The 26,013-nt window shown below is 28.7% G+C and overlaps 1 protein-coding gene across 2 annotated transcripts in view; it reads right to left on the bottom strand.

The window, feature by feature from the left end:
- Nucleotides 1-5,980: 5,980 nt before the first annotated feature.
- Nucleotides 5,981-26,013, bottom strand: part of LOC105226312 (ecdysone receptor) — a 319,570-nt gene continuing 299,537 nt past the window's right edge. For both annotated transcript variants that reach the window (XM_011205141.4, XM_011205142.4), the window contains 4 exons: nt 8,735-9,222; nt 8,516-8,659; nt 8,139-8,291; nt 5,981-8,044 (listed from right to left, as the gene is read on the bottom strand). In XM_011205141.4, coding sequence (XP_011203443.2) covers nt 7,139-8,044; nt 8,139-8,291; nt 8,516-8,659; nt 8,735-9,222 — 1,691 coding nt within the window. In that variant the 3' untranslated portion in view covers nt 5,981-7,138. The remainder of the gene's footprint in view (nt 8,045-8,138; nt 8,292-8,515; nt 8,660-8,734; nt 9,223-26,013) is intronic.

Below are 26,013 nucleotides of genomic sequence, written 5' to 3'. Positions count from 1 at the left end.
GAAAATTATAGGTATATTAATTTACAATTAGTAAAGTAATTAATTCTCTTAACAAAATATGCATGTATACCCCACACGCACTGACTTGTAATGTACAAATGTTGTTTTTGTTTAAATAAAATTAAATTAAAGTTAATATTTCATGCACTTTTACCACAATTTTATGCTAATTTCTTTCCTGCTTAATAAAAAACTAAATATTTAAATTTATTTATACAAAATTGCACAATTTTTCATTAATTTATTCATTAAATCATACATTTGCTTCCCAATCGCGTTAACCTAAATTAATATTTAAAACTTATTCAAGCAATATTTTGCTTTCAACTAAAGCATAAAAAATTCCAAACAACTTTTCAGCGTGAAGTGAATAAAAAATTTATTTAAAAAATTTAAATTTAGTTAACGTTTGCACGCTTTTTAAGCTATAAAAAATAAGGCCATCTTTCTTTGAACTAAATTTTTTTTAATTTAAAAACAAAAACATTGCAATATTGCCAAAATTTTGTCAAAAATTCCTTTTTGGTTAAGTTAAAGCAAAGTGTGCATAAAAAAAGCGAAAATAAATAAAAGTATAAAAGTTTAAATTTAGTTACGTACATACATGCTATACTATATAATTTCGTATAAAAAATTTTGATTTTTTGCTACCGATTCGATACCGAAATAAGTGTTAAAAATTTATAAATTTTGTCAGCCCAAAGCTAGCTAAATGGAGTATAAGTATATATAAAAATATTTATATTTTGTATGTATGTATGTGTATATATTATTTGCAGTGTGCAATTGTTAGCAAAACGAGTAAATGTGAAGTGTACTAAAAAGTTTGTACAAAATTGGCTTAGAAAAATTAGTACAACTTTTTTTTATTTTACTTGTCCGAAAATATTAAACTAGACGCACACGGCTGCTAAAAAATTATTTAAAGTCTTTTTTGGCGAAAAAGTGATTGCAGGAATGGTTTATTATATGTACTGGTTTGCAAAAACAATGTTGCAAGCAGTTGAAATTCTGTATAATTTTTAGATAAACATTTTTTTGAACGCAACTGCTAGTTTTTTAAATTTTTAAAGACTGTGCACATATATAAATTAAATAAAAAAATAATAATTGAATTTTAATTAAGAAAAATTAAAAAACATTTAGATTTAATTAAGAAAAATTTAAAAAAGTTAAATTTTAATTAAGAAAAAACTAAAAAAATGTAATAAAAATTTCAGAAAAATTCAAAAAAATTTAATTTTAATTAAAAATAATTTAAAAAAAATTAAATTTTAATTAAGAAAAAACTAAAAAAAAATGAATTAAAATTGCAGAAAAATTAAATTTTAATTAAGAACAATTTTAAAAAATTTAATTTTAGTTAAGAAAAAGTTAATTAATTAAATAAAAATTTAAGAAAAATTAAAACAAATTAAATTTTAATGAAGAAAAAATTAAGAAACATTTTTAAAGTAACTGCTAATTTTATAACTTTTTAGAGACGGGTTACTCATACATACATATGTACATATCCCTCATTTGCTGCAACACCGGCATAAGTCAAAAAAATGAGCGATATGTATATTGCAAATACAATTAATTAAAAAAAAAAATAATTTTAATTAAGAATAATTAAAAAAAAAATTTAATTAAGAAAAATTTAAAAAAGTTAAATTTTAATTAAGAAAAAGTTAAACAATTAATTAAAAATGTAAGAAAAATTCAAAAAAATTAAATTTTAATTAATAATAATTAAAAAACAATTTTAAATTTTAATTAAGAAAAAGCTGTAAAAATGTAACTAAAATTTCAGAAAAATAAAATTTTAATTAATAATTAAAAAAAAAAATTATTTTAATTAAGAAAAAGTTAATTAATTAAATAGAAATTTAAGAAAAATTAAAACACAATAAATTTTAATGAAGAAAAAATTAAAAAACATTTTGAAAGTAACTGCTAATTTTTTAACTTTTTAGAGACGGTTTACTCATTCATACATATGTATATTGCAAATAAAATTAATTAAAAAAAAATAATTAAACTTTAATTAAGAATAATTTTAAAAAATTTTAAATTTTATTTAAAGCGAAATTTACAAATTATATTAAAATGTAAAAAAAAAAATTAAAAACAAATAAATATTAATCACGAAAAAATTAAATACAAATTTTAGAAAAATTTAAAAATAATAAGTTAAAAAAAAAATTAATTTCGATTAAAGTACATTTTTTATGAAAGAAATTAAGTTTCGATTAAAAATAAATTAAAAATATTAAATTAAATAAAAATTTATGACAAAAATTGAAATTTTAATAAAAAAAATCTAAAAAAATAAATTTCGATTAAAAAATTAATTATTTTAATTTTAATTGTAGTTTATATATGTTTTTTTTTATTATTGCTTGATTAAAAATTTGTATCTTTTAATTTTGTCTTAATTATAATTAAATAGTTTTTATTTTTTTCTAAATTAATAGTTCAATTTTTAATAAAAAAATATTTAAAAAAAGTGTTTATTAGATGAGTTTTCAATTTTAAACCAAAAATATTCGAAAATTAGCAGAAATTGCAAAAAGTAACAACTACAACCACTTTTTCGTTATTAATCTATGCCTCTTGCGAATAAATAAAAAATATTCAAAGCAAACTTGCTATATTAATTTAAAATATTCGCAATGCTTTCTTTCAAAATTGAAAAAAAAAAAAATGTTTTAAATGCCGAAACTATTTTGTCGCGTTTCATATACATATGTATGTTATTCGAAAAAAAAAATAAAAAAGAATATTTATAGTTTACAATTTTTTTTTTTCAAAAAAAAGAATATCTTATGCATTATACAAACACATGCATATAGCTACTAATATTCATAGATGAATAGAGTACTAAACCAAAATGCCGCCAAAAGTGAGTTTTCAAATGTTTTTTATGTATGTATGTATGTAGGTCAATGCCAAAATGCACTCAGCAATATAAATGTACGTATGTGTGCTTTTAAGTTGTATTTATAAAATTATGCAAACATTTTTTTGAAAATAAAAAAAAGTAGGAGGGAATTATGACATATTTACTTTGCTACTTTCGCTATTTAGTAGTTTCAGTTGTTTAAAATTATTTTTTTTTATGTTTTTTTGTATACGTATTAATTTTAATTAACTTAATTTTTACTTTCATTATTTTTATATTTTAGAGTTTAGTATTTGCTGCGCTAATATTAGTGTGATATTCACTTTCGTTTTTAAATATAAGTTTTTTTACTTCACATATTCATTTAAAGTTATTTTAAATATTATATTTTTAATATAAAAATCAGTCCAACTTGTCGTTTTATGTGTATGTGTATTTGTGTGTTTCAATTTATTATTTTTAATTTTCATAATTAAAAAACGGAAATGTCTAACTTTCTAAACAAACTTAAGAGCACTCAGCGTTCTGAAATGAATTATTGAATGTCGCATAAAATCACTTTGCTACTTCAGTTTTCGTATTAAATTTGTAATAAATTTACAAATGCTTTTTATTTAATATTTAATGAAAGCATTGTTTCTGTTTTTCAGTGTTGATAATAATATTTTTTTTTTTAAATTTAGGTATAAAAATATTTTTAATTTAAATAATCAAACAAGACTGCAGACAAAATAGGCGAGCTTAGTTCATGATTTTACTAATACTCCGCTAAAAAATGTGGTTTTTAAGAAATATTACAAAAAAAATTCTAATAAATAAAAAATGTAAAGTAAAAAAATTAATTAGGAAAGCTTTAATTAAAAAAATTAAGAAAAAATTAAATAAAAAATAATAATTACGGAAAAATTTTAAATTAAAAATAAGAAAAACGAAATAAAAAATTAAAAAAAAATATAAAAAGATATAGAAATAATTAAAAAAAATAAAAAAATAAATTAAATAATTAAGTGAAAAAATAAAAAAATATTTAAAAAGTTACTCAAATTTGCTTTGAAGCCATTTTTGAATAAAGTGAGAATTTTACAAATTTTTTAATTGAAATGTGTAATTACATAAGAAAATTATATAAAAAACATTAAAAAATTAAAAAAGTTTTAATTAAACAATTTAAAAAAATATTGTAATTAAAAATATTTTTTAAAAAATAATTATTTTTGCTTCGAAATAATTTTAGTATGCAGTGAATTAAAAAGGAGCAAAATTAACTTTCAAGTTAGTTGAACTTTACAAATGTTCTACTAAACAATTAAAAAAAATTAAAAAAAAAACTTAAGAAAATTTAAGGAAATTTAAGAAAATTTAAAAAAGCTAAAAAAAAATTAAAAAAAATTAAGAAAATTTAAAAAAATTAAAAAAAAAAATAAAAAAAATGTAAGAAAATTTAAAAAAATTTTAATTAAGACGATATAAAGCAAATTCGCTTTTAATATTTAAAAAAATGTAAATAAAAATTAAAAAAATATATTTATTTTAGCTTTGAAACTATTTTAGTATGTAGTGAACTAACAAAGAAGCAGAGTAAATTTTCAGTCTTAGTAAAAGATATTAAAAATGTTTAATTAAAAAAATAATTTTTATTCCTTATAATTGAAAAAAAAATTAATTAAAAAATTTGAAAAAATTAATTTAAAAAAAATAATCAAAAGCAGTAAAACAAAATTTAGACAACTAAGTTTAAATAAAAAAAAAATTATTAAAAAATTAAAAAAATACATTACATTGAAAAAGTAAAAAAATATAAAAAATATTTTTAATTAGAAAAAATTAATTTAAAAAAAATTTAAAAAAATAAAAAAATTTATTTAAAAAAAATTAATAAATTAAAAAAAAATATTCAAAAAAAAATTTAATTGAAGAATATTAAAAAAAATAAATTGAAAAAAAAAATAAAAAATTAATTAAAAAAATAAAAAAAAATTAAAAAAAAAATTAATTTAAGAAAAAATTAAAAAAAAAATTATTTCAAAAAAATTAAAAAATTTAGAAAAAATAAAATAATTTTTAAACCAGAACAAAAAATTATATTTTTTTTATTGTAAAAGCTAAACTTTCATTTACTTGCACTGCTTAAAGCTTTTTTTTCATATTATACAATTGCTTATTTTAGTTAATACAAATACAAACTATACACCGCGTAGCAAAGTACGTTTTATGCTTCATATATTCAACTTCATCTCAAAATATCAAATGATTTTATGCAAAATGCGTGCTAGAGAATCCAAATTTTGTTACTTTTTAACTTTCATTTTTTTAATATTTTTTTTTTTACTATGACAATTACAAAAAAAATGTTATGTTAAAACAAAAAAATATATATTTCTCAAATATTCTGCTGTTTGTGTGCTCCAACATGTCTACCGTAGTTCAACAATTTATTTTATTCTTAGTAACACATTATTTTTAACAAAAACCAAAAAAAGAAATTAATTAAAAAGTAATTAATATTTTAAAGCATTTTATTTTCATGTTGGTTTATATATGTAAAGTCAATAAACGTAAGTGTAAGCGCTAATAATTAATTGTATAATAGTTAAATAATTGAAAAAAATTAATATATTTTACAACTGCTATATAAACTACAAACAACATGCTGCAATACAGTTAAGCAGATTTTTGCTGCATTTGAATTTTCATTTATTTATTTCTTTTTTATTTCAATTGTTTTTTATTTTAGTTATTTTTAATTTTAATTATTTTTTATTTTTAATTATTTTTTATTTTAATTTAATTTTTTACTTTAATTATTTTTGTTTTTAATTATTTTTTATTTTAATAATTTTTATTTTTAATTATCTTTTATTTTAATTATTTTTATTTTTAATTGTTTTTTATTTACTTTAATTTTTATTTTAATTTAATTTTTTATTTTAATAATTTTTATTTTTATTTTTAATTATTTTTATTTGCTTTTTATTTTAGTTGTTTTTAATTTACTTTAATTTTTATTTTAATTATTTTTATTTTTAATTATTTTTAATTTTAATTATTTTTTATTTTAATTTTTTTTATTTTTAATTATTTTTTATTTTAATTGTTTTTTATTTTAATTATTTTTTATTTTATTGGTTTTGTTGTTTTTTAGTTTGGTATATATGTGTGTGTGCATATTGTTTATTGTTGTGTGTTTTAGTTTAACTACAAAAAGAGACTGTCTCGTTAACAGACCTATAGTATATGTTCATGCTTTTTAAATGTCCGCTTAGATGTAAAGACGCCGCTACACCTAAATGTATGCTACGCTATAATTTAATAATAAAATTTATATTTTCTTTTTGTTATATATTATTTATTAATTACATACTAAGCGCTTAGTAATTTTGCTCCGTTTTTACAATAATTGTATTTATATGTTTTTCATATATACCCTCTACGTCACGCACTGCAATTTGCTTACACAACTTTGCTGCAAGACAACAAACAAGTAAGAAACACGTTGTCTGCCATCAACAACAACACTTTCCCATTATTTAAATATATATATATATGTATAAATACAAAATGACGACAGTACAGTAGCATTGATAATAATTTACAAGTATGCTTCGTTACTTTAATGCAACAATTTGCGTGTGTGTGTGTGTTTTATACTATTTTTTATAATATTTTCATTGTGTTTTGCTACCACCACTTGGTGCATGCCGCAACGCTTGCGCGCGCGCGCTCACTTAATCACTAAATAACTGCAGTTTTTGTTGTAGCTTGTACCGTAAATCAACAAAATTTAAAGTACACGCCTCCCTATACATACATACAACGGTACGCGCACACATTGCCATGCCGACCAAGTTCACTTTAAATCGCTTTGATTGCATGTCTAGCTGCCATACAAAAATCCCAACTGCAACGCATTGCCTTGCGTAACAACTGTGCTTAGGCAGCGCCCATACCCCACCGCTTAACAACGAACGAAAGCTTAATATATTAGACCAAAATAAAAATGGGCGCTACGCAGACAGCGTACCACAAGCAATTAGCGCGTTGTTGCCACACTAGCTGCGCTCATTCGAGCCCTTGACCGCCGCCAACAACGACATCACCACCATCCATGGCTACATCCATGCTGTCATCCATATGCATGTCGTTGTCGTGCAACATGCGGCCATCAACAACACCATCAACACCACCACCACCACCACTACATTCGCCACTGCCACCGAGCAGCAGCGATTGTTGTTGCACGTGCGCGTGATGCTATGCCGCCGTATTGTGATCCACGCCACCCATCATATGCTCCTGCTTCAGTTGTATGCCCATCATGTGATGGTCATTCGACAGCTGCATGCCAATTAAATGCTCTGACTTGAGCGTCAGATTACCGCCAATGCCGATACCACTGCCGGGACCCATTATGTACTCCTGTTTGAATGGCATGCCGTATAAGCTAGACGTACCGGCCGTTGTCGCTGACGACAGACCACCGTTCATGCCGATAGCGCTCGTTGAGACCGATGTGGAATTGGGTGAATTATTCGCAAAGCCAACGCCAATCATGTCAGTGGGTGAACCGGAGGCGGACGAACTTGCGGCGGCTGATGTGGATGTGGTGGCGACTGCGGCCGCATTGGCCTCCAGACTTTCCTGTTCGGCTTGCATTGCCTGTATGTGTGATTGCACGGATGGTGGCACCGCATGTACGTCCCAGATTTCTTCGAGGAATTTCGGCAGTTTACGATTCTTCAATTTCAATGAGAAACACATTTCGGCATTCTGATTGCCAAGCGTGCGCAGTTCCGTTAATATGGAGAGTAATTTGGCGAAGAAGACCAGACTCTTGGTATCGCCACAATGTCGATTTATAATATATACGCGCAGCGTATTGATGTAGTAATTTTGTATCGCTTCGACTAGTTCGGCCTTTTCGAGTCCCGGCCGATCGGAGAAGATCACAATGGCAGTGAGGAGAGCGTATTCGACGTTGTCGACCTTCATCGAGTACATCTGCCGACAAAAATGCAATAGATCCTCAATATTATCGGCCACACCGGCCATTTTGTACGCATCACGCGTATATGAACGATTGTTGGCGAAGAATATGGAATCCGAATTGTGATCGTAACGTCGGGCCATACGCAACATCATCACTTCCGATGAGCAGGCCTGCAATTTTTGCAATTTGTCCAAAAATAAGAGACATTTGGTTAGTTAAGGAAATACTGGAATTTGTAATATATAATTTATGTATTGTGCTTACCTTCAGCAACGTAATTTGATCCTCTTGTGGAATTTTCGTAAATGCCGGTAAACCTTTTGCAAACTCCACAATCAGTTGTACTGTCAAAATGGTAATTTCGGTTATATGCCGAAAGCTGACATCATTCGGGCTTTCATTTTCATCGGGGGTGCTCTGTGGTGCAAGATATAAAAAAATACCGTTAATTAGTTAAGGAAACATACCAGCTTACAAAAAAAATTTTAGTTTTCAGTCTAATGCAAAACTACTTCCCCAAACTGTTGCTTATTTGTCATTAAGGCATTTGAGGTTTGGAACCCTGCGAGTTCTTCCACTCTCGACAACCATTGCTCTTATATTCTCTTTGTGTGTTTTGAACTTTACTGTTATTGACTTACCGTTATACGCTTCAGATCTTCGTCCGATGGCTGTTCATAGCCATCCTGATACCAGATCAGTTTGTATATGACCGCCAACTGGTTACGCGTGAGCGGCGGAATGTTGCTCGCCCTGCACTTGGCCACAATATCATCAGGTAGCAACTGCAAATGCACACACAAAGTAAACCATTAATATTTATCTTGCTTTCTTATTTTCTATTTTTCTAGTTGACTTACCGGACATGTTGGATGCGACGGCGGTTCACAGTTCATCAGTTCGAGTATTTCATTCTTAATGGATTCGCTTTTGCATATGATCGGCGAATTGCCAGTAGTTTGTTTCTCTTTCTCCTTTTGCGCCTTCTTCTCCCGTCGCTTCATAGCGCATTGATTCTCCGGCACCACACATTCCGGTCGCATACCCACTGCCAGACATTTCTTCATGCGACACTCTTGACATTTTCGTCGCATATACATGTCCATTTCACAGGAGCGCCCGAATTTACAACAATATACTGCGTTCTTCGTAACGCTGCGCCGAAAGAAACCCTTACAACCTTCGCAGGTGAGCGCATTGTAATGATAGCCGGATGCCCGATCGCCGCACACCAGACACAGCTCCTCCTGCAGACGCGGCGCTGGACCCTTTTTGATCTTTTTGACATCACAACTTTCATTTGCCGAATAGCCGTTGAGACTGCTCGACGGTGAGAGATCATCGCGGCCTAGAAAGTGGAAAAGACATAGAGTTTATTTAGTAATGAAGTGTCAAAGGGCTATAATGAGCGACAATATAGGTTAGTTCACGGTTTGAGCACATAATTTTGGGTATCAATTTACGAGCGGCATTTTTCAAGCGATATATCAACTGATGACGTCACATCATCACTATAAGTCAAAATGGAGATTTTAAAATTCTATTTTAAATAAATATCATTGAAGATTGCGGCATTTAACATACGGCATATATAAAAAATCATATAATGTGACGTCACATCATCATTAAAAATTATTTGTATCTTTCCAAATTGAAATTTTGCAATTTTACTTAATAATTGTTAGTTAAAATCGCGATGTATAAAATATCATATGATGACATCACATCATCACTAAAAATCGTTTGAAATTTTACAATTTTATTTTAAATAAATATTTGTTAAAGTCGTGACATTTTACAAGCAATATATAAAATATCATATGGTCACATCACCTCATCACTAAAAATCATTTCAAAATTGAAATTTTATAATTTTTATTTTAAATAAAAATTAGTCAAAATCGTGGTAATTTACATAAAAACATCATATTATGAGGTCACATCAACACTAAAAATCATATGATATTTTCAAACACAAATTTTATATTTAACATCAGTTAAAATCGCGAAATTTTGCAAGCAATATTCTAAAACATCATTTGATCTAATCATCACTATACTTGTTTCAAATTTAAAATAAAAATTTTAAAATTTTATTTTCAATCAATAAGACATCACATGATGTACTCACAAGATCAGTAAAATGTTTTGATATTTAAAAAATTGTAATTTTATTTGTTTCTATAATCACGATTCATTTGCAAACGATATAAAAAATCATATATAAAATATCATATGATGAAATCATTTTCATCATTTCATATATTAATATTTGTATTACTACAAACTGTATTTTAATTTCATAACATTTAAGATAGCATGTGCAACACATGCGATATTGAATACATCATATGATGTAGTCACATCAACATTACTTGAAAATCTCATAACTGAAATTTTGTATATTTTTTAATTCCATAACAGTTAAATCGCGAGTTTTAATTGCGTTATAAAAAACATCACATGATGTGGTCACATCAACATCACATCACTACTTGAAAATTTCAAAACTGAAGTTTTACAAATTATTTTTAATTCAATAACAGTTAAGTTCGAAACTTTTTGCATTATAAAAAAATCACAAGATGTGGTGACATCAACACTAAAAATCATGTGAAATTCTCAAAATCGAAATTTTACATATTTTTTTTTATTCAATAACAATTAAATTCGAAACGTTTTGCGTTATAAAAAACATCACATGATGTAGTCGCATCAGCATCACATCACTACTTGAAAATTTCAAAACTGAAATTTTACAAAATTTGTTTAATCAAAATTAGTAAAAATCGCGTGTTTTAATTGCGTTAAAAAAAAACATCACATGATGTGGTCGCACCAACATCACATCACTACTTGAAAATTTCAAAACTGAAGTTTTACAAATCATTTTTAATTCAATAACAGTTAAGTTCGAAGCATTTTGCATTACAAAAACCATTACATGATGTGGTCACATCGACACTAAAAATTATTTGAAAATCGAAATTTCATAAATTTTATGCCATGAAGAAGCTTGTTTCATTTTATTTTAATTAGTACTACAAAAAAAATTCTTATAATTTGATTTGGTTCTAAGCACTCATATTATCACGTGACATACTAAAATTCTTTGATTTCTGCACATAATTAAACATTTATACAAATTTACTACAAAATTTCACAACAAATTTCATTACAGAAATTCAGTTCTTCTAATTTCGTCCACAAGTGATGTCATCAGTAATTTAAAAACGCTTCAGTATATCCGTATACAAAGCATCCAACACACAATACAACGCAACTACATATATTTTCGTTTTGCAATTGAAATCAGCACATATTTACATTATACTTTCATTCATATAAATCTATAAGCGAAAATTTTTGACAACACACAATTTTTGTACTTTTAACGCCGCAACTAATTTTGAGCTTCACTCAACAGGTGAATGTGTAAATACATTCAACCAACGCACGTGTCCATAAAAACTGAAATATGAATTGCGACGCACGCAAATACAAAAACAAAGCATAATATTTAACACACACGCACATATTGAATTTCATAAACAGGTTACTGACAACAGACTAGATACAATGGCGCTGCAACAACAACGCAGTGTAAATTTACCTTCGAGCATTTTTGGTATAACAATTAGACATTAATGCGAGAATATTTAAACACGCACAATGACAAACCACACCGACCTATCTACGGCTGTCTGTATGCACTTGGAACTATTATAGAAAGAAGTACGACTTTCTAAAATTATATTTCGACGAAATTTCTTTATTTTAACACTAACACTTCGGGACCTTGGAAGACCCCCGAAAAAGTTGAAAAATTCGTAAAAAATGTTGAGCTGCGACAGCTTTGATTTCAAAACAAAAATGCAAAATGACGCGCGGTCAGCAGATCGGCGGATCGGTGAACCAGCGGCACTGAACTGAGCCGGTGAAGATGAATGACAAAGCAGAGCGACAGCAAATAAAATATATGTACAAGTGAAATATGAAGAAATAATAAGACACAAAAATCGTGTATGTATGTATGTGCACATGTGTGTGTAAGCACGTAAAAAGACGCGAAATGTGTGAGATTTCGCTCTCTTCGCTACAAACGGGCATATATAGGTATACAAGTGGGTATACATATGGTTAGCAATGACTAAATGAAGGTCTCACGAATTGAGCGCGACCTGATTGTTAGCCATAATTTAAGCCAAAAAAATAATCATCGACAGCCGCGGCGTATGAGTAATCGACGAATGGTGTGAATGAGAAACAAAGCGACAAAATGACAAAACGACATTATAACGAAATGACCGAATGATTGCCGACGAGACAAAAGACAAATATATTTGTTAATAAAATAATATATGTACATATGTATGCTTGTATGTACATATGTCTGCATATAAGTATATGCATTCATATACATATGTTCAAATGGTATGTGTATCGTTCTCGACCGCTTAATGGAAACATTAAGGCAACGAAAATTGTGTATTGCCGCTGTCAAAATATATTTTTCGACTGGTTTAGAATGTTAATATATTGCTGTGTTGCCTATTAAGTGGCACAAACATACCTACATACCCATAGTGAGTATGTATATGAAGGCATATAGTTAACTAAAGGCTTTTATACATATCTACAATATACATACATATGCGAATGCTTTTACGTCCATATGCAAATGCCGAAGTACAACAATAAATTATGCATGAGCGTTTGCGCACAAGACCGGTAAACCTTAGAAAACGATCGCACCAAAAATTGATATCAAATGTGACGAAGCGAGTTATAACACATTATGTTATGTTAATAACAGCGAAGAGTAGCGGAGTAACTAACAGTGTGTATGAATGTTAGAGAGTGGAGTGCGTAAGCGCATTTTGACGATGAGTTAACATTAATACTTATTGTCATTAATATTATTGACTAAAAAATTATTTAAATATTTTTTAATTTTACATAATTTATTTTTTGTAATAATTATTTGGATTTAAATGAAAATTATATATTTTTTCCATAATATTTAAAATATTATAATTTAAATTTTTTTTGTAACTATATTGGGACTAAAAAATATAAAAAAAAATATTTAATTTTAATTTCAATCAAAATTATTAATTATTTTATTAAAATACATATAGACAAAATATATTCGAAATATTTTTTTTGTACTAATATTTTGGATTGAAGTAAATATTATATTTAACCATTTTAAATATTTATTAATTATTTATTAAATTTTTTTTTATTTTATAAATGTTTAAATGTTTATATTTTCATTAATTTTTTTACTGATTTTTATTTCTCATAATTTTTTTAATGCATAGATTTTTTTTCTCATTTTACAAATTTTATTTTTATTAAATAAAATATTTTCATTCTATTTTAACAACGATTTGAGAAAAATTTGAACCCAAGGAAAATCTTCGCATACTTTTCTCTTATTTTCTGTGCAACACAACCACCTTAAAACACATATTTCCAGCTACCAAGGAATGTATTATATTTTCTATTAAGCGAACCTTGATTGAAGCCCACCTAAGTAGCATATTGTACTAAATATACACATACATACACATTCATGTATGCCATTACGCTGGCGCACATGTACCATTACTAGCTACAAGTCCAGTTATTGATATGTTTTCCCGTGAAGAGATCAAATACACAAACAAAGCTTATGCAAACTTCTAGATATGCACACATACATATGCAGTTAATTGTATTTATACTAATATATATGAATGCGTACTACTAGAGAGAAATATGTTGGGCATCGCAAATTTACCCAAATAATCTAATGCAGATTTATGAAAATAAATATAATTGCTAGTTAATTTTCATTTTCAGATAAGCGACACGCTTTCATAGACAGAAGAAATTATATAAAACTGACAGTGTTGGATTACGAATTTAATTAAATCGGATTTTATGTAACAAGCGAGGATAATGTCTGCAAATTTGAAGATGCTTTTCTAGGAATTAATTTATTTGTGAATTGTTCGGCATGCATGTATGTACATATGTGAATTTGTGAGAAGTAGGCTAAAGTAACAATTTATGTACTTGCACATATATAAATAGTTATATCACTTGGCAATCAATCTAGCTTTGAATTAATATTATTTTCGAGCCATTTGTATTGAAATAAACTTAAAATTTCGCATAAACTTTGTTTAGCATTATTGGTTTGCGTAAGAGGTTATTCACGTGTTCTAACTTTAACGGCTAACAATACTAAGCACTACAGCTTAGCGTGCGCCTACAAACAAAACATTAATATTCATTTTCGTTTTTTCTTCGCTCTGGCTTGCAACTGGAAATTAGTTATTCAAACACATGTAATGCAGTGTAGTGAAATTTACATTGATGTTTTTTATTTTTACTTTATAACTTTTTTATTTTTAATTTTTTATTTTATTTATTTTTAATTTATATTTTTTTTGGTTTTATTTGTTTAACTTTTTTATTTGTTATTTTTAATTTTTTATTTTTAATATTTTTATTTTTATTCTTAATTTTATATTTTTTTTTTTAATTTTACTTTTTAAAATTTTTTTTATTTTGAATTTTTTTATTTTTTAATTTAATTTAATTTTTAATTTTTTTTTTTACTTTTAATCCTTTTTATTTTTCTTTTTTTCAATTTTTAAGGTTTTGTTTTTTTTTTAATTTTTTATTTAAAATTTTTTTATTTCTAATTTTATTTTATTTTAATTTTTTATTTTAAATTTTTAGTTTTCTTTTTATTTTTAATTTTAATTTATATTTCATTTCATATATTTTTTATGTTATTTTTTTTTTGAATTTTTTTCTTTCTTATTTTCCCTTTTTGTTTTAAGTGCTGATCTTTTCGTGTTATTGAAAGCAGTTGATTGAGTAGCCATTGAATAATTTAATTAGCACTTATAATAGTCGGAATAATTACCGATTTTGTTAAAAAAAATAATATTTATATCTAAAATTATTATTTAAAAAATTTCAATAATATTCAATGTAGCATTACATGCCAGTCTCCACGGCGTATGAGTGATCTGTAGTAGAGCAATACAAGCAATTTGGCGCTGTTAGCAGGTGAGGAAGTAAAGAGAAGTGGATAGCACTGAGCAAGCTAAATGAAAGCAAATGAATTGTTCCAAAAATATTTTAAATAAATAAAGGGTGATTTTTTAAGAGCTTGATAACTTTTTTTAAAAAAAAAACGCATAAAATTTGCAAAATCTCATCGGTTCTTTATTTGAAACGTTAGATTGGTTCATGACATTTACTTTTTGAAGATAATTTCATTTAAATGTTGACCGCGGCTGCGTCTTAGGTGGTCCATTCGGAAAGTCCAATTTTGGGCAACTTTTTCGAGCATTTCGGCCGGAATAGCCCGAATTTCTTCGGAAATGTTGTCTTCCAAAGCTGGAATAGTTGCTGGCTTATTTCTGTAGACTTTAGACTTGACGTAGCCCCACAAAAAATAGTCTAAAGGCGTTAAATCGCATGATCTTGGTGGCCAACTTACGGGTCCATTTCTTGAGATGAATTGTTGTCCGAAGTTTTCCCTCAAAATGGCCATAGAATCGCGAGCTGTGTGGCATGTAGCGCCATCTTGTTGAAACCACATGTCAACCAAGTTCAGTTCTTCCATTTTTGGCAACAAAAAGTTTGTTAGCATCGAACGATAGCGATCGCCATTCACCGTAACGTTGCGTCCAACAGCATCTTTGAAAAAATACGGTCCAATGATTCCACCAGCGTACAAACCACACCAAACAGTGCATTTTTCGGGATGCATGGGCAGTTCTTGAACGGCTTCTGGTTGCTCTTCACCCCAAATGCGGCAATTTTGCTTATTTACGTAGCCATTCAACCAGAAATGAGCCTCATCGCTGAACAAAATTTGTCGATAAAACACATTTCGAACCGAACACTGATTTTGGTAATAAAATTCAATGATTTGCAAGCGTTGCTCGTTAGTAAGTCTATTCATGATGAAATGTCAAAGCATACTGAGCATCTTTCTCTTTGACACCATGTCTGAAATCCCACGTGATCTGTCAAATACTAATGCATGAAAATCCTAACCTCAAAAAAATCACCCGTTACAATCAATCAAACGTTAGCAGGCAGAAGGGGGAAAGTATATAAGTAACAGAGAATTACACTGAATTTAATAAATCTATATGTACTGAAGTATTTACAAAGTCAAAATGACAAATGCCGTAAAATATAGCGACTTGCCAATAGACCGTCAGTCAAGCACACCGCCAGTCATCGCGTGCAACCAATGGTGGCAGGCAAATACAGCTTCAACACAACACAAGCCAAAACGTTAAAACCAGAAAGGCAGCGCAGCAAAAACAGCAAATCACTGCAACAAGCGAGTGAGCTGACAGCAACTGCATTAAAACAACCACAACAACAACGATAGCAATCAAAACGTATGCTATTGTGAAAAGAGCGCCGATTTACAGGTTTGCCAGGCGAAACTTTTCCCTGCAGAAACTGCAAACCGCCGGCAACTTTCAGTGCTCGTTATTGCAATTGGCAGTGAAATTGATATATGCAAGTAAAAACAACAATAAAAACAAAGAAAAGTGTATTAATGCATAAAGTACAGGCAAGTGTATAAATACAAGGCAATTTTTCTTTTTTCTAAATAAAAAAAAGGTATCATAACAAAAACAAGAAAAACGTTATTGTCGTATGCACCGTAGCATTTCTTATAGCATAAACGATTATAAAAAGATTTTTACCGTGATTTGGTTCGTTCAGTTTGTATGACAGCTATATGCTATAGTGGTCCGATTTGATAACGTTGCTTAGGGCAATAATTCGTGTTCAATTTCGTGAAGATATATCTTCAAATAAAAAGGGTTTCCATACAAGGATTTTAAATTGAGCGATCAATTTGTATGACAGCTATATGCTATATTGTTCCGATTTAAACGATTACTACAAAAATTAAAACGTTGCCTTAGACAATAATTCTTGTCAAATTTCATGAATATATTTTTTGAAATAAAAAAGTTTTCCATACAAGGATTTTAAATTGAGCGATCAGTTTGTATGGCAGCTTTATGCTATAGTAGTCCGATCTGAAAAATTTTTCCACAGATTTTAGCTTTGACTGAAAAATTAATCTATGTCAAATTTCGTAAAGATTGCTAATCAAATAAAAAAGTTTTCCATACAAGGATTTTAATTTGAGCGATCAGTTTGTATGACAGCTATATGCTTAAGCGTTCCGATCTGAACACTTTATTCGAAAATTATAGCATTTTTTTCTTAGTTTTCTCTAGACACATTTGAAGCCATACTATTTTCACACATTCGCTTTAAGCGCTTAGTGGTTGCAATAAGGTTTTCCTAGCATTACTATCATGTAAACTGCATATATCACACACTCAAAAGTGAAGGCAAAAAGTCCAATAAAAACGACCGCACAAATCCTAGACACTTGCTACTTAGTACGTCTAAGTAACCACAGACATGCTGGAAGTCTTAAGAATGGCACACTAGAAATGCAAAAGAAGTGTGAGTACATGCAAAACACATATAGTGTGCATATCACATACACACACATATACACGTATACACTTACAAAAGTTAGTTTAAATAGTCACGTTTCGTCGCCTATGAGTGCAATTTCCGACAAGTACCGAGCGTTATACAGCAAAAACAAATACAAAACCCTATAATACACACTAACAACAACAATAAATTTAGCAACAATAGCAATAAAGCTAGCAAAGACGCGCCAAAGTATGTGGAAGAATACATTAAATAGAAGTGGCAAGTTTCGAGGAATTAGCCAACAAAAAGTAGCTGCACAACAATATGTGTGCGAGAAGAATAATGGCGGGCATAAATAAGAGTAGACATATTAGTAACAAGCTGGTGACAGTGACTGCATAACAATGAACCATGCAAAAAGTCCCAAACAGTTATGCATTACTCGATTAGTATGTTTTGATGCAACAGCGGGCTGGCGATACCCAGTGAACCGTTTGATATGCTGTTGCAAGACAACTTTCTCAAATCACAGTGGGTGATCGACAACAAAAATAGAATAAACAACCGATAGAAGTAATAAGCAGTGGCGCCTTCAGGGGGGTTTTGAGGCTTAACATTTTTTTTTTCTGTAGATTTTAAAGAAATAAAATCTGGTTAGAGCACTGAGCTTGCATTTAAATGGTTTTCTTGTATTTTTACTTGGGTTTTGTGGGTCAAAGTTTACTTTTTGTAAAACAACCAACCACCTACCCCCGCCCCCGCTCAGAAAGAATTTCTGGATCTGCCACTGCACTTACGTTTCGCTAGTTTTTGATACTTTTGTCTGGGTTTTGTGGGTCAAACCAATTTTTTCTGTACAACCCCTACAAAAAATCGTTCTGGATACACCACTGCACTTACCTATAACTGATTTTCTGTTACTTTTGCAATATATTGCAGACATAGCATAGCATAACATAATTTTAGAAAGCTGTAAAATCTAGTCAGTTAGTTTTGGCAGACTGCAACGGTCTCTACCAAAAACTGGTTCTGAATTTTTCTTTATTTGAAAAGCGTAGTTTATGGCCTTTTTGTTAGCGTAATAAAAGTAATATTGTTTTAAGACAACTTTCAGGCTTTCCAAAGATTTCAGAAAGCAAATAATAAAGCTTTAGCCTTAGTGTTCCTACTTGTTTTTTTTTCGTTTTTCGAAAAAGTTTTCGTAACCGGAACTGTCCAGATTTTTTATACCGCTTGCATACCTCAAAAGTCTTAAAAATTTTTTGTACCCCTACAGCAGCAACAGTTATTATTTTTATGCTCTAAAAATTGTAAATAAAAATATTTTTAAAATAATTTTTTTTTAAATTTTTTTTTCAAATTTTAAATTTTTTTTTAAATTTTTTTTTTTAGTTTTTAATTTTTTTTTGAAAATTTCGGAAAAAAATTAAAAAAAAAAAATAAAAAAAAGGAAAAAAAAGTTTAAAATTTGAAAAAAAATGTAAAAAAAAATTTCCAATTTTTTTAACAACAGTTATTATTTTTGTGCTCTAAAAATTGTAAATAAAAATATTTTTCAAATTATTATTTTTTTTCAAACTTTTGTTTCAATTTTTTTTTTTATTTTTTTATTTTTTTTTAATTTGTTTTTTTTTTCAAACAACAGTTATTATTTTTATGCTCTAAAAATCGTAAATAAAAATATATTTTAAATTAATTTTTTTTTTAATTTTTTTCTTATGTAAATTTTTTTTTTCAAAAAAATGTTTTTTTTTCAAATTTTTTTTTTTCAAACAACAGTTATTATTTTTACGCTCTAAAAATTGTAAATAAAATTATCTTTTAAATTAATTTCTTTTAAATTTTTTTCTTATGTAAGATTTTTTTCAAAATTTTTTTTTTCAAAATTTTTTTTTTCAAACAACAGTTATTAATTTTTTCTCTAAAAATTGTAAATAAAAATATTTTTCGAATTAAATTAAATTTTTTTTAAAGTAATTTTTTCAAATTTTTTTCCTTCCGAAATTTGATTTTCTTGTTTACGAAATAACTAATTTCGGTATTCAGCTTAAAAAATGTGTAATTTATTGATTTCAAATAAATCACGTGATTTAATCTTTTCTTTTGTGGAAAAAGCGACATTTGCACAATTTTGGATTGATATTTCAAAAACTGAGGGACTATTTCGAGTATATACAGGAATACATACAGATAAACATTTTTATATATAATATGTTTTATAGAGTGTCCAACTTTTCCTTTTGGGTGTAACAAACTTTGTGGCACACTTAATATACTCTGTTCAGGGTATAAATATTTCTCAATATAACTTCAAAATATATTATATAACTGTTTACAGGCAGTTAATATTATACCTATGACTTATATACAGATATATAATCTAAAAAACATATTATAAAACAGCAAGCGATGCTTCTAAGTAGCTACAATGCATGTAAACAAATAAGAAAAAAATTAAAAAAAACTAAAAAGAAAAGTAAAGCCAAATGGTAAGAACAGACTAACTGCGCTACAACAACAAAAAACAATGCACAACACAAGCGTACCCAATCGCAAAAGAATCTCCAACTGATACTAACATGCCGAACTTCACGGCACACCAACTACTTCTCATGTGCATTAACCACCCTCATCCCTCTCCTAGCCGCCAAGCCATCCCACTGTTTGAAGGGCCTTCTCTACTAAGCAGCGGCGCCTCCAACATAACTATTAACAAGTGCAATAACAAATAGGAGCGCACAGAAATACATAAATATATGTATGTATGCATACACATAACAACAACAACAACCCTAACAAATTGTGTATTTACAACCAACAAGCAAATGACGTTGATGACAACAGCTGAGAAGTGAAGTAAAGCAAAGCAGAGCGCAGCGATGAAAATGAATGTGAAATGAATACCAAATAAATCGCTAACAAGAACAATAAAAAAATAAACAAAAAATGAAAATGGAAAAAAAAAAAATATGTACACACAACAAAAAAGTAAAGTGCAACAAAGCAGTACACACAAACACAGCAAACAAAAACAACTAAAACATTACAAAAATAAAAGCAAGTTGGAAAATTCAGTGGCAGCTGCTGCCAACTGCCAGCACGAACAACACCAGCCGCCTATACGTTGCATGCCACACTATGACGCACAAACGACAACAACAAGGCAGCAGCCCAGTAGGTGCATATACAATTTATATAGGTAAGTAATAGTTAACAGCAACGGCCTACCACAATCTAGTTTGCCCACAAACCGGCCTGCCATCGATCAGCCGCTGCCACCACACACCACCACCGCTGGAGGCGCACAAACCGCCCACCGTACGAACCAGTCGTTCAACATAGAGTTCATTGTGTTATTGTGCCTTTGCGCCGGAGCCGTGTGCAGCCGCGCTAGTGGAATGCTATTGAAGCGTACAAACATACATATATACATATGTATATATATTTAGTATATACACAATGTGTGTTGTATATTTGTGGCATGTTTAACACTACATACCCACATAATCTGTGAGCGTTACAAAAATTCAAATAAATAGCGCAAAAGTTGTAAAGAAAAACCAGCCCAACGGCAGTGAACAAGCCGAGTACTGGTGCTGGTGCTGGAGACGGGCGGCGGTGGCACTGTGGCGCGTTGCAATGCGACAAGCTTATTGTGGCATATAATGTTGCAAGTGCTGAATCGGTAGCAGTCATAGTGACGGCAATGGCAGCAACAGCAACAACAACAAAATTAACAACAACAACAACGAAAAGTGCAACAACAACAATAACAACAACAAAAATGACAGCGAACACAAAAATAATAACAACAGTAGAAATACAAAAGACAACAACATTAAAAACAACAACAACATTGAATGCAACAACAACATCACAAAAACAACAACAACACCAAAACTATAACAACATCACAAAAACAACAACAACACCAAAACTATAACAACATCAAAAACAACATCAGCAAAAAAACCAACAACAACAACAAATATCCATGCTATTGTAGCAATGGCAGTGGCACTGGGTTTGGCTTTGGCTTTGGCACTGGCAGTGGCAGTCAGTATGCCAACGACACAAAATGAAGACAAGCCAGCTACTAGCTTACATACAGACACACATAAATATGCATGCAACACACTTACATGCATATGCATCAACTTATTTACATACTTAAGTATGTATGCAGCGTCGCAGCAGTGCAATAGTGCAGCATTTGATGTTGTTGTAAAGCATGTATGTATGGTATGTGTGTGACTTGGTGCACGCTGTTGTCTAGGCTTTTGAAAAGACCTGCCATTTTTTTTCCTATAACAAATATTATATGCACATGCCAACAGACAGGCTCGTTGTTGCCACAAACAAAGACTGGAACGACTTTTCAACATGTGCACTCAACAACTAGCAACACAAACACACGAGGAAAAGTTATATACATACATATGTTATGTATGTGTTTGTAGGCAGCTGGGTATCTCCTGGCACTACTCCCTCACTTACTATTTGCTTTACACGCGCCCACCCCACTGCCTTTCATTTTATATATAAGCATTTGGTAGCAACTCACAACAGACAGGCGCATGGTGCAACATCAATGTTGCAAGGCAATGTGTAGGCCGTTGACGGTAAGAAAAGTGGGGTAACACTGCAGTGTGCCGCGGCGGGCATGTAGAAAGCTGGGAAACACCGTCACTTTGGTAGGTTGGCACTTGAAGGTGTAGCTGTGTGGCAGTGGCACAGTGTGTATTTATATAATCCTATATATACATATATGTATATTGTAGGTATAACTATTATATCTAAGTATACATATATACATTATATACAGGTATATGTCCACTATGTACAGGTATTTTATAGGTATGTTGAAGATTTTATAATTTTCATGAAAAATTTCATATATTTTAGTATTGTTAGGTTAGACTTTTGGTTAGAAATTTGGGTAAATTTTTGATGAAAAGTTTGTTTTGACTTTTGCTCAGACTGTTGAGTAAGTAATTGGTGAAACTTTTGATTAAAGTTTTGGTTATATTTTTGGTTAAATTGTTGGTTATATCTTTGGTTACATTATTGGTTAAATTTTTGGTTAAATTTTTGGTTTCATTTTTGGTTATATTTTTGGTTATTTTATTGGTTAAACTTTTGATTAGACTGTGATTTTTGCTATAACTTTGATATTTATTTCAAAAGTCATGCATTTTATTTATGGGGACCCTCGTTGATGTAGGTTGAGCATTATTTTCACATATTCGTTCCACAAAATAGAACTTAACAGGACAAGCCAGACAGAAGAGTAATCTAAATATTTCATTGACCGTGAGCTCGATTTTGCACTTTCGATTTAAGAGCGCTTAATTTCTGAGTAAGAGTGAGTGTTTCCAATCACATTGTGTCATACCATATAGTGTTGGCAAGGTAAGATTCTTTAACAAAAAAAATTAATTAAATACGGGGAAGTTTGAAAAAAAAACACAACAAACAAACAGTTTTCAATAAAAATTTTGCTTACAAAGAGGTTAGAGTGTTGGATAATATGTTTCCAAAACATAAAATAATTGGGTATCTACTATTTATAAGTGCTGTCAGCCCCAGATTTTTGATAGGCCATTCATTTTGACAAGCGTTAGCAGAGGCAAGACACATACATACATTATATTAAAGCTGTCCAAAATTTTTTTTTTAATATACATAAGGTCCATATCGGCCGAAATGGCAAACAAAAATCTGATAAATTTTGAGCTCTTAATATTAATATTAACAGTTAACGATTTGCGATTTTTTATTAATTTAAAAAAATCAGAATAATATTTTTTATATTTTTTATTTGCATTTTTAATGCCTTTTTATAAATTATTGCAAAAACTAAAAGCAAAAATATGAAAAAAATTTCAAATTGAAAATAAAATAAATTATTTTCCACCCTAATGTATGTATGTGCATATATATTTAAAAAAAACTAGGAATTATTAAAATAAAATTTTAAATTAAAAAAAATTCCCCACCCTAATGTGTGTATGTGCATATATGTATATTTATAAAAATATATTAAAAAAAATATAATTTAAAATATTAATTTTTTCCACCCTAATGTATTTTTGTGCATATACATATACATATTTATTTACCTTAGATTTTTAATGCGTTAGCACGAACTATTGCAAAAACAAAAAAAAATTTGGGGTCACCCCAATAATAAAAAAAAATTAATTAATTTGGGTCACCCTAATAATCATATATATGCACATAAATCTACATATTTTTCCTGAAATTGTTGGCCTATCTTCAGCCACATCACACTCATCTACTGGGGTTCCTCACAACTACATTCATGGACACTGCACGCCCACTAACTGAGTTTCTTTTAACCCCCCTTATTATAGGAATGGAAGCTGGCGCCGAGCGCACAACGCAATGTTGCATTTTAATTATGAGCTTTTTTATGATTTGCACAACAAAAAGGAAAACCAAAATAATAAAAAAAAAATATGAATGGTTGCTAAAAGTGAGAATGGGGCGCAAAAAATGTAATATGCAAGTTGTTGTAACTTACATACAGGCTGGCTATATGGTTGTTGTTATACACAACACTTGTCGCACGCGCGGTTGTTATACATACACACGAGGATGTATGGATTTATGTAAGTCTGTAAGCTACGCGTAAGCTGTAAATCCGCAAACCTGACAATGTTGCCTGGACAGATTTAAAATTATTTTCACACAACTTTGCTGAAGGGTACAGTATTTTTATTTTATTTTATTATTATGTGGATTTCAATTATGTTTCGTTTCGTTTTTTAGCCACGAGCAGTGAATGTCATTAAGGAACTTTTGCTATTTGTATGAGAAATGAATTTTTAAATTAATTGCAATGATAGTTTACAACTTACTTTTAAATACTAAACGCAGGCTTAAAGTATTTCGGGACACAGCACTATGCAACACACACAATTATGTCAATAGAGCAAGCATACAGTTTATATTATATTTTATATATGTGTGTGTGTTTGCAGCAGCATGCCCGGAACCAATATAGTTTATATATTACAACAAAAACTACATATTTGCTTTTGACCTCTCATGTCCGCTTATCCATCCGGCGTTGTGTACTTTAGCCGCCATCAAGCCAATTTTCGCGCTGTTTACTTTCACCCACGTCCGGTTTGGTCTGTTTGCCCAGCGCCGTAAACGCTTTTTGTGCGCTTTATTCGCTAATTTGCCAACTTTAAATTGCTTTTCGTCCAACCACCAGCCGATTGATATCGCTTCAGCTCATCGATTGATGTTTAATTTGTTGCAGGCGACTTAATTTTTACGCCATTTGGCCGAACTGCTGCATTGCCGCCAATAGCTGCTATCTCTCTATGCCGCTTCGTTTTTGTTGTAACTTGCTTGTGCTTGTTGACTTTGCGTTTCGCCTGCTGTCGCGCATGTTTGACCAGCGTTTGTTGGTAATTGCAATCTTGTTTAAATTTACTTTCCACGTTTGATTTTCAATGACTCAGGCACACTCGTCCACAGACACACGTGTGTATATGCTGTATTAATATACATATGTGTGTTTATATGTACGACAAATCAATCGGCTTTAATTCTCTTTGTTCACGTGTAGATATGTATGCCGCTTTTGCATAGATAATTTCATTTAAATTGAGCAGTGAACGAAGTGATGGACGGCATTTTTTTGTAGTTTGATATTTAAGCCACCACATACGCGTTGGTAATGACAGTTTAAATGTCAAAGCTAAACTGTACCTTTATTTGTTATTATTTCGTTTTATCAATAATTTTTGTTTGTTTGGAAACTATTTTTTCAAATTATTGCAATATTTTTAAATGGTTTTGGTTGGTTAAAAAAAAAAGTTGATATTTTTTTATGATAATTTTAAATAAAAAATAATTTTTTGTTGGGTTGAATAATTTATATAAAATAGGTTTATATTTTTTTTTGTAAATTTTTTTGTTGATAAAAATATTTGACACATTTTTTGTTAAAAATTCTATCTAAAATTTTTTAATGTTAATTTTTTGTAAAAAAAATAATATTTCTTTGGTCGAAAAAAATTATGTAACCTATTATTTTACATTTCTTTTGGTAAACAATTTCTTGTTTGATAAAAAATCTTGAACAAATTTCATTTTCTGATATTTTTTGACAAAAATTAAGTTTTTAGGTAAAAACTTTTGATAAAAATAATAATAAAATAAAAATAATAATAAAATAAAAATAATAATGAAATAAAAATGTTTAATAAATTTTTTTTTAACTTTTCCATTAATTTTTTGGTAAACATTTTTGATAAATTTTGTCATAAAAATTCTTTATTCAATTTTTTTTCTGATAATTTTTATAAATTTATTTATTTATTTAGTCGAAAAAATGAAGTAATCTATTATTTTTATATATTTTGTAATCATTATTCTTTTTTGCTGATATTTTTTGACAAAAATTTATTTTTTGTTAGTAAAAAATTTGATGAAAATTATTGATAAAATTTTATTTTCTGATATTTTTTGACAAAATAATTTTTTTGGTAAAAATTTTAGAAAAATTTAAAAAAAAATTTTTTTGTGATAATTTTTGATAAAAAAAAATAATATTTATTTGGTCGAAAAATTTATGTAACCTATTTTATAATAT

Source organism: Bactrocera dorsalis, chromosome 3 (assembly GCF_023373825.1).
Source record: "Bactrocera dorsalis isolate Fly_Bdor chromosome 3, ASM2337382v1, whole genome shotgun sequence".
Taxonomy (NCBI): domain Eukaryota; kingdom Metazoa; phylum Arthropoda; class Insecta; order Diptera; family Tephritidae; genus Bactrocera; species Bactrocera dorsalis.
Note: the sequence above shows the minus strand (reverse complement) of the source record. Positions and strands in the feature narration are given on the sequence as shown.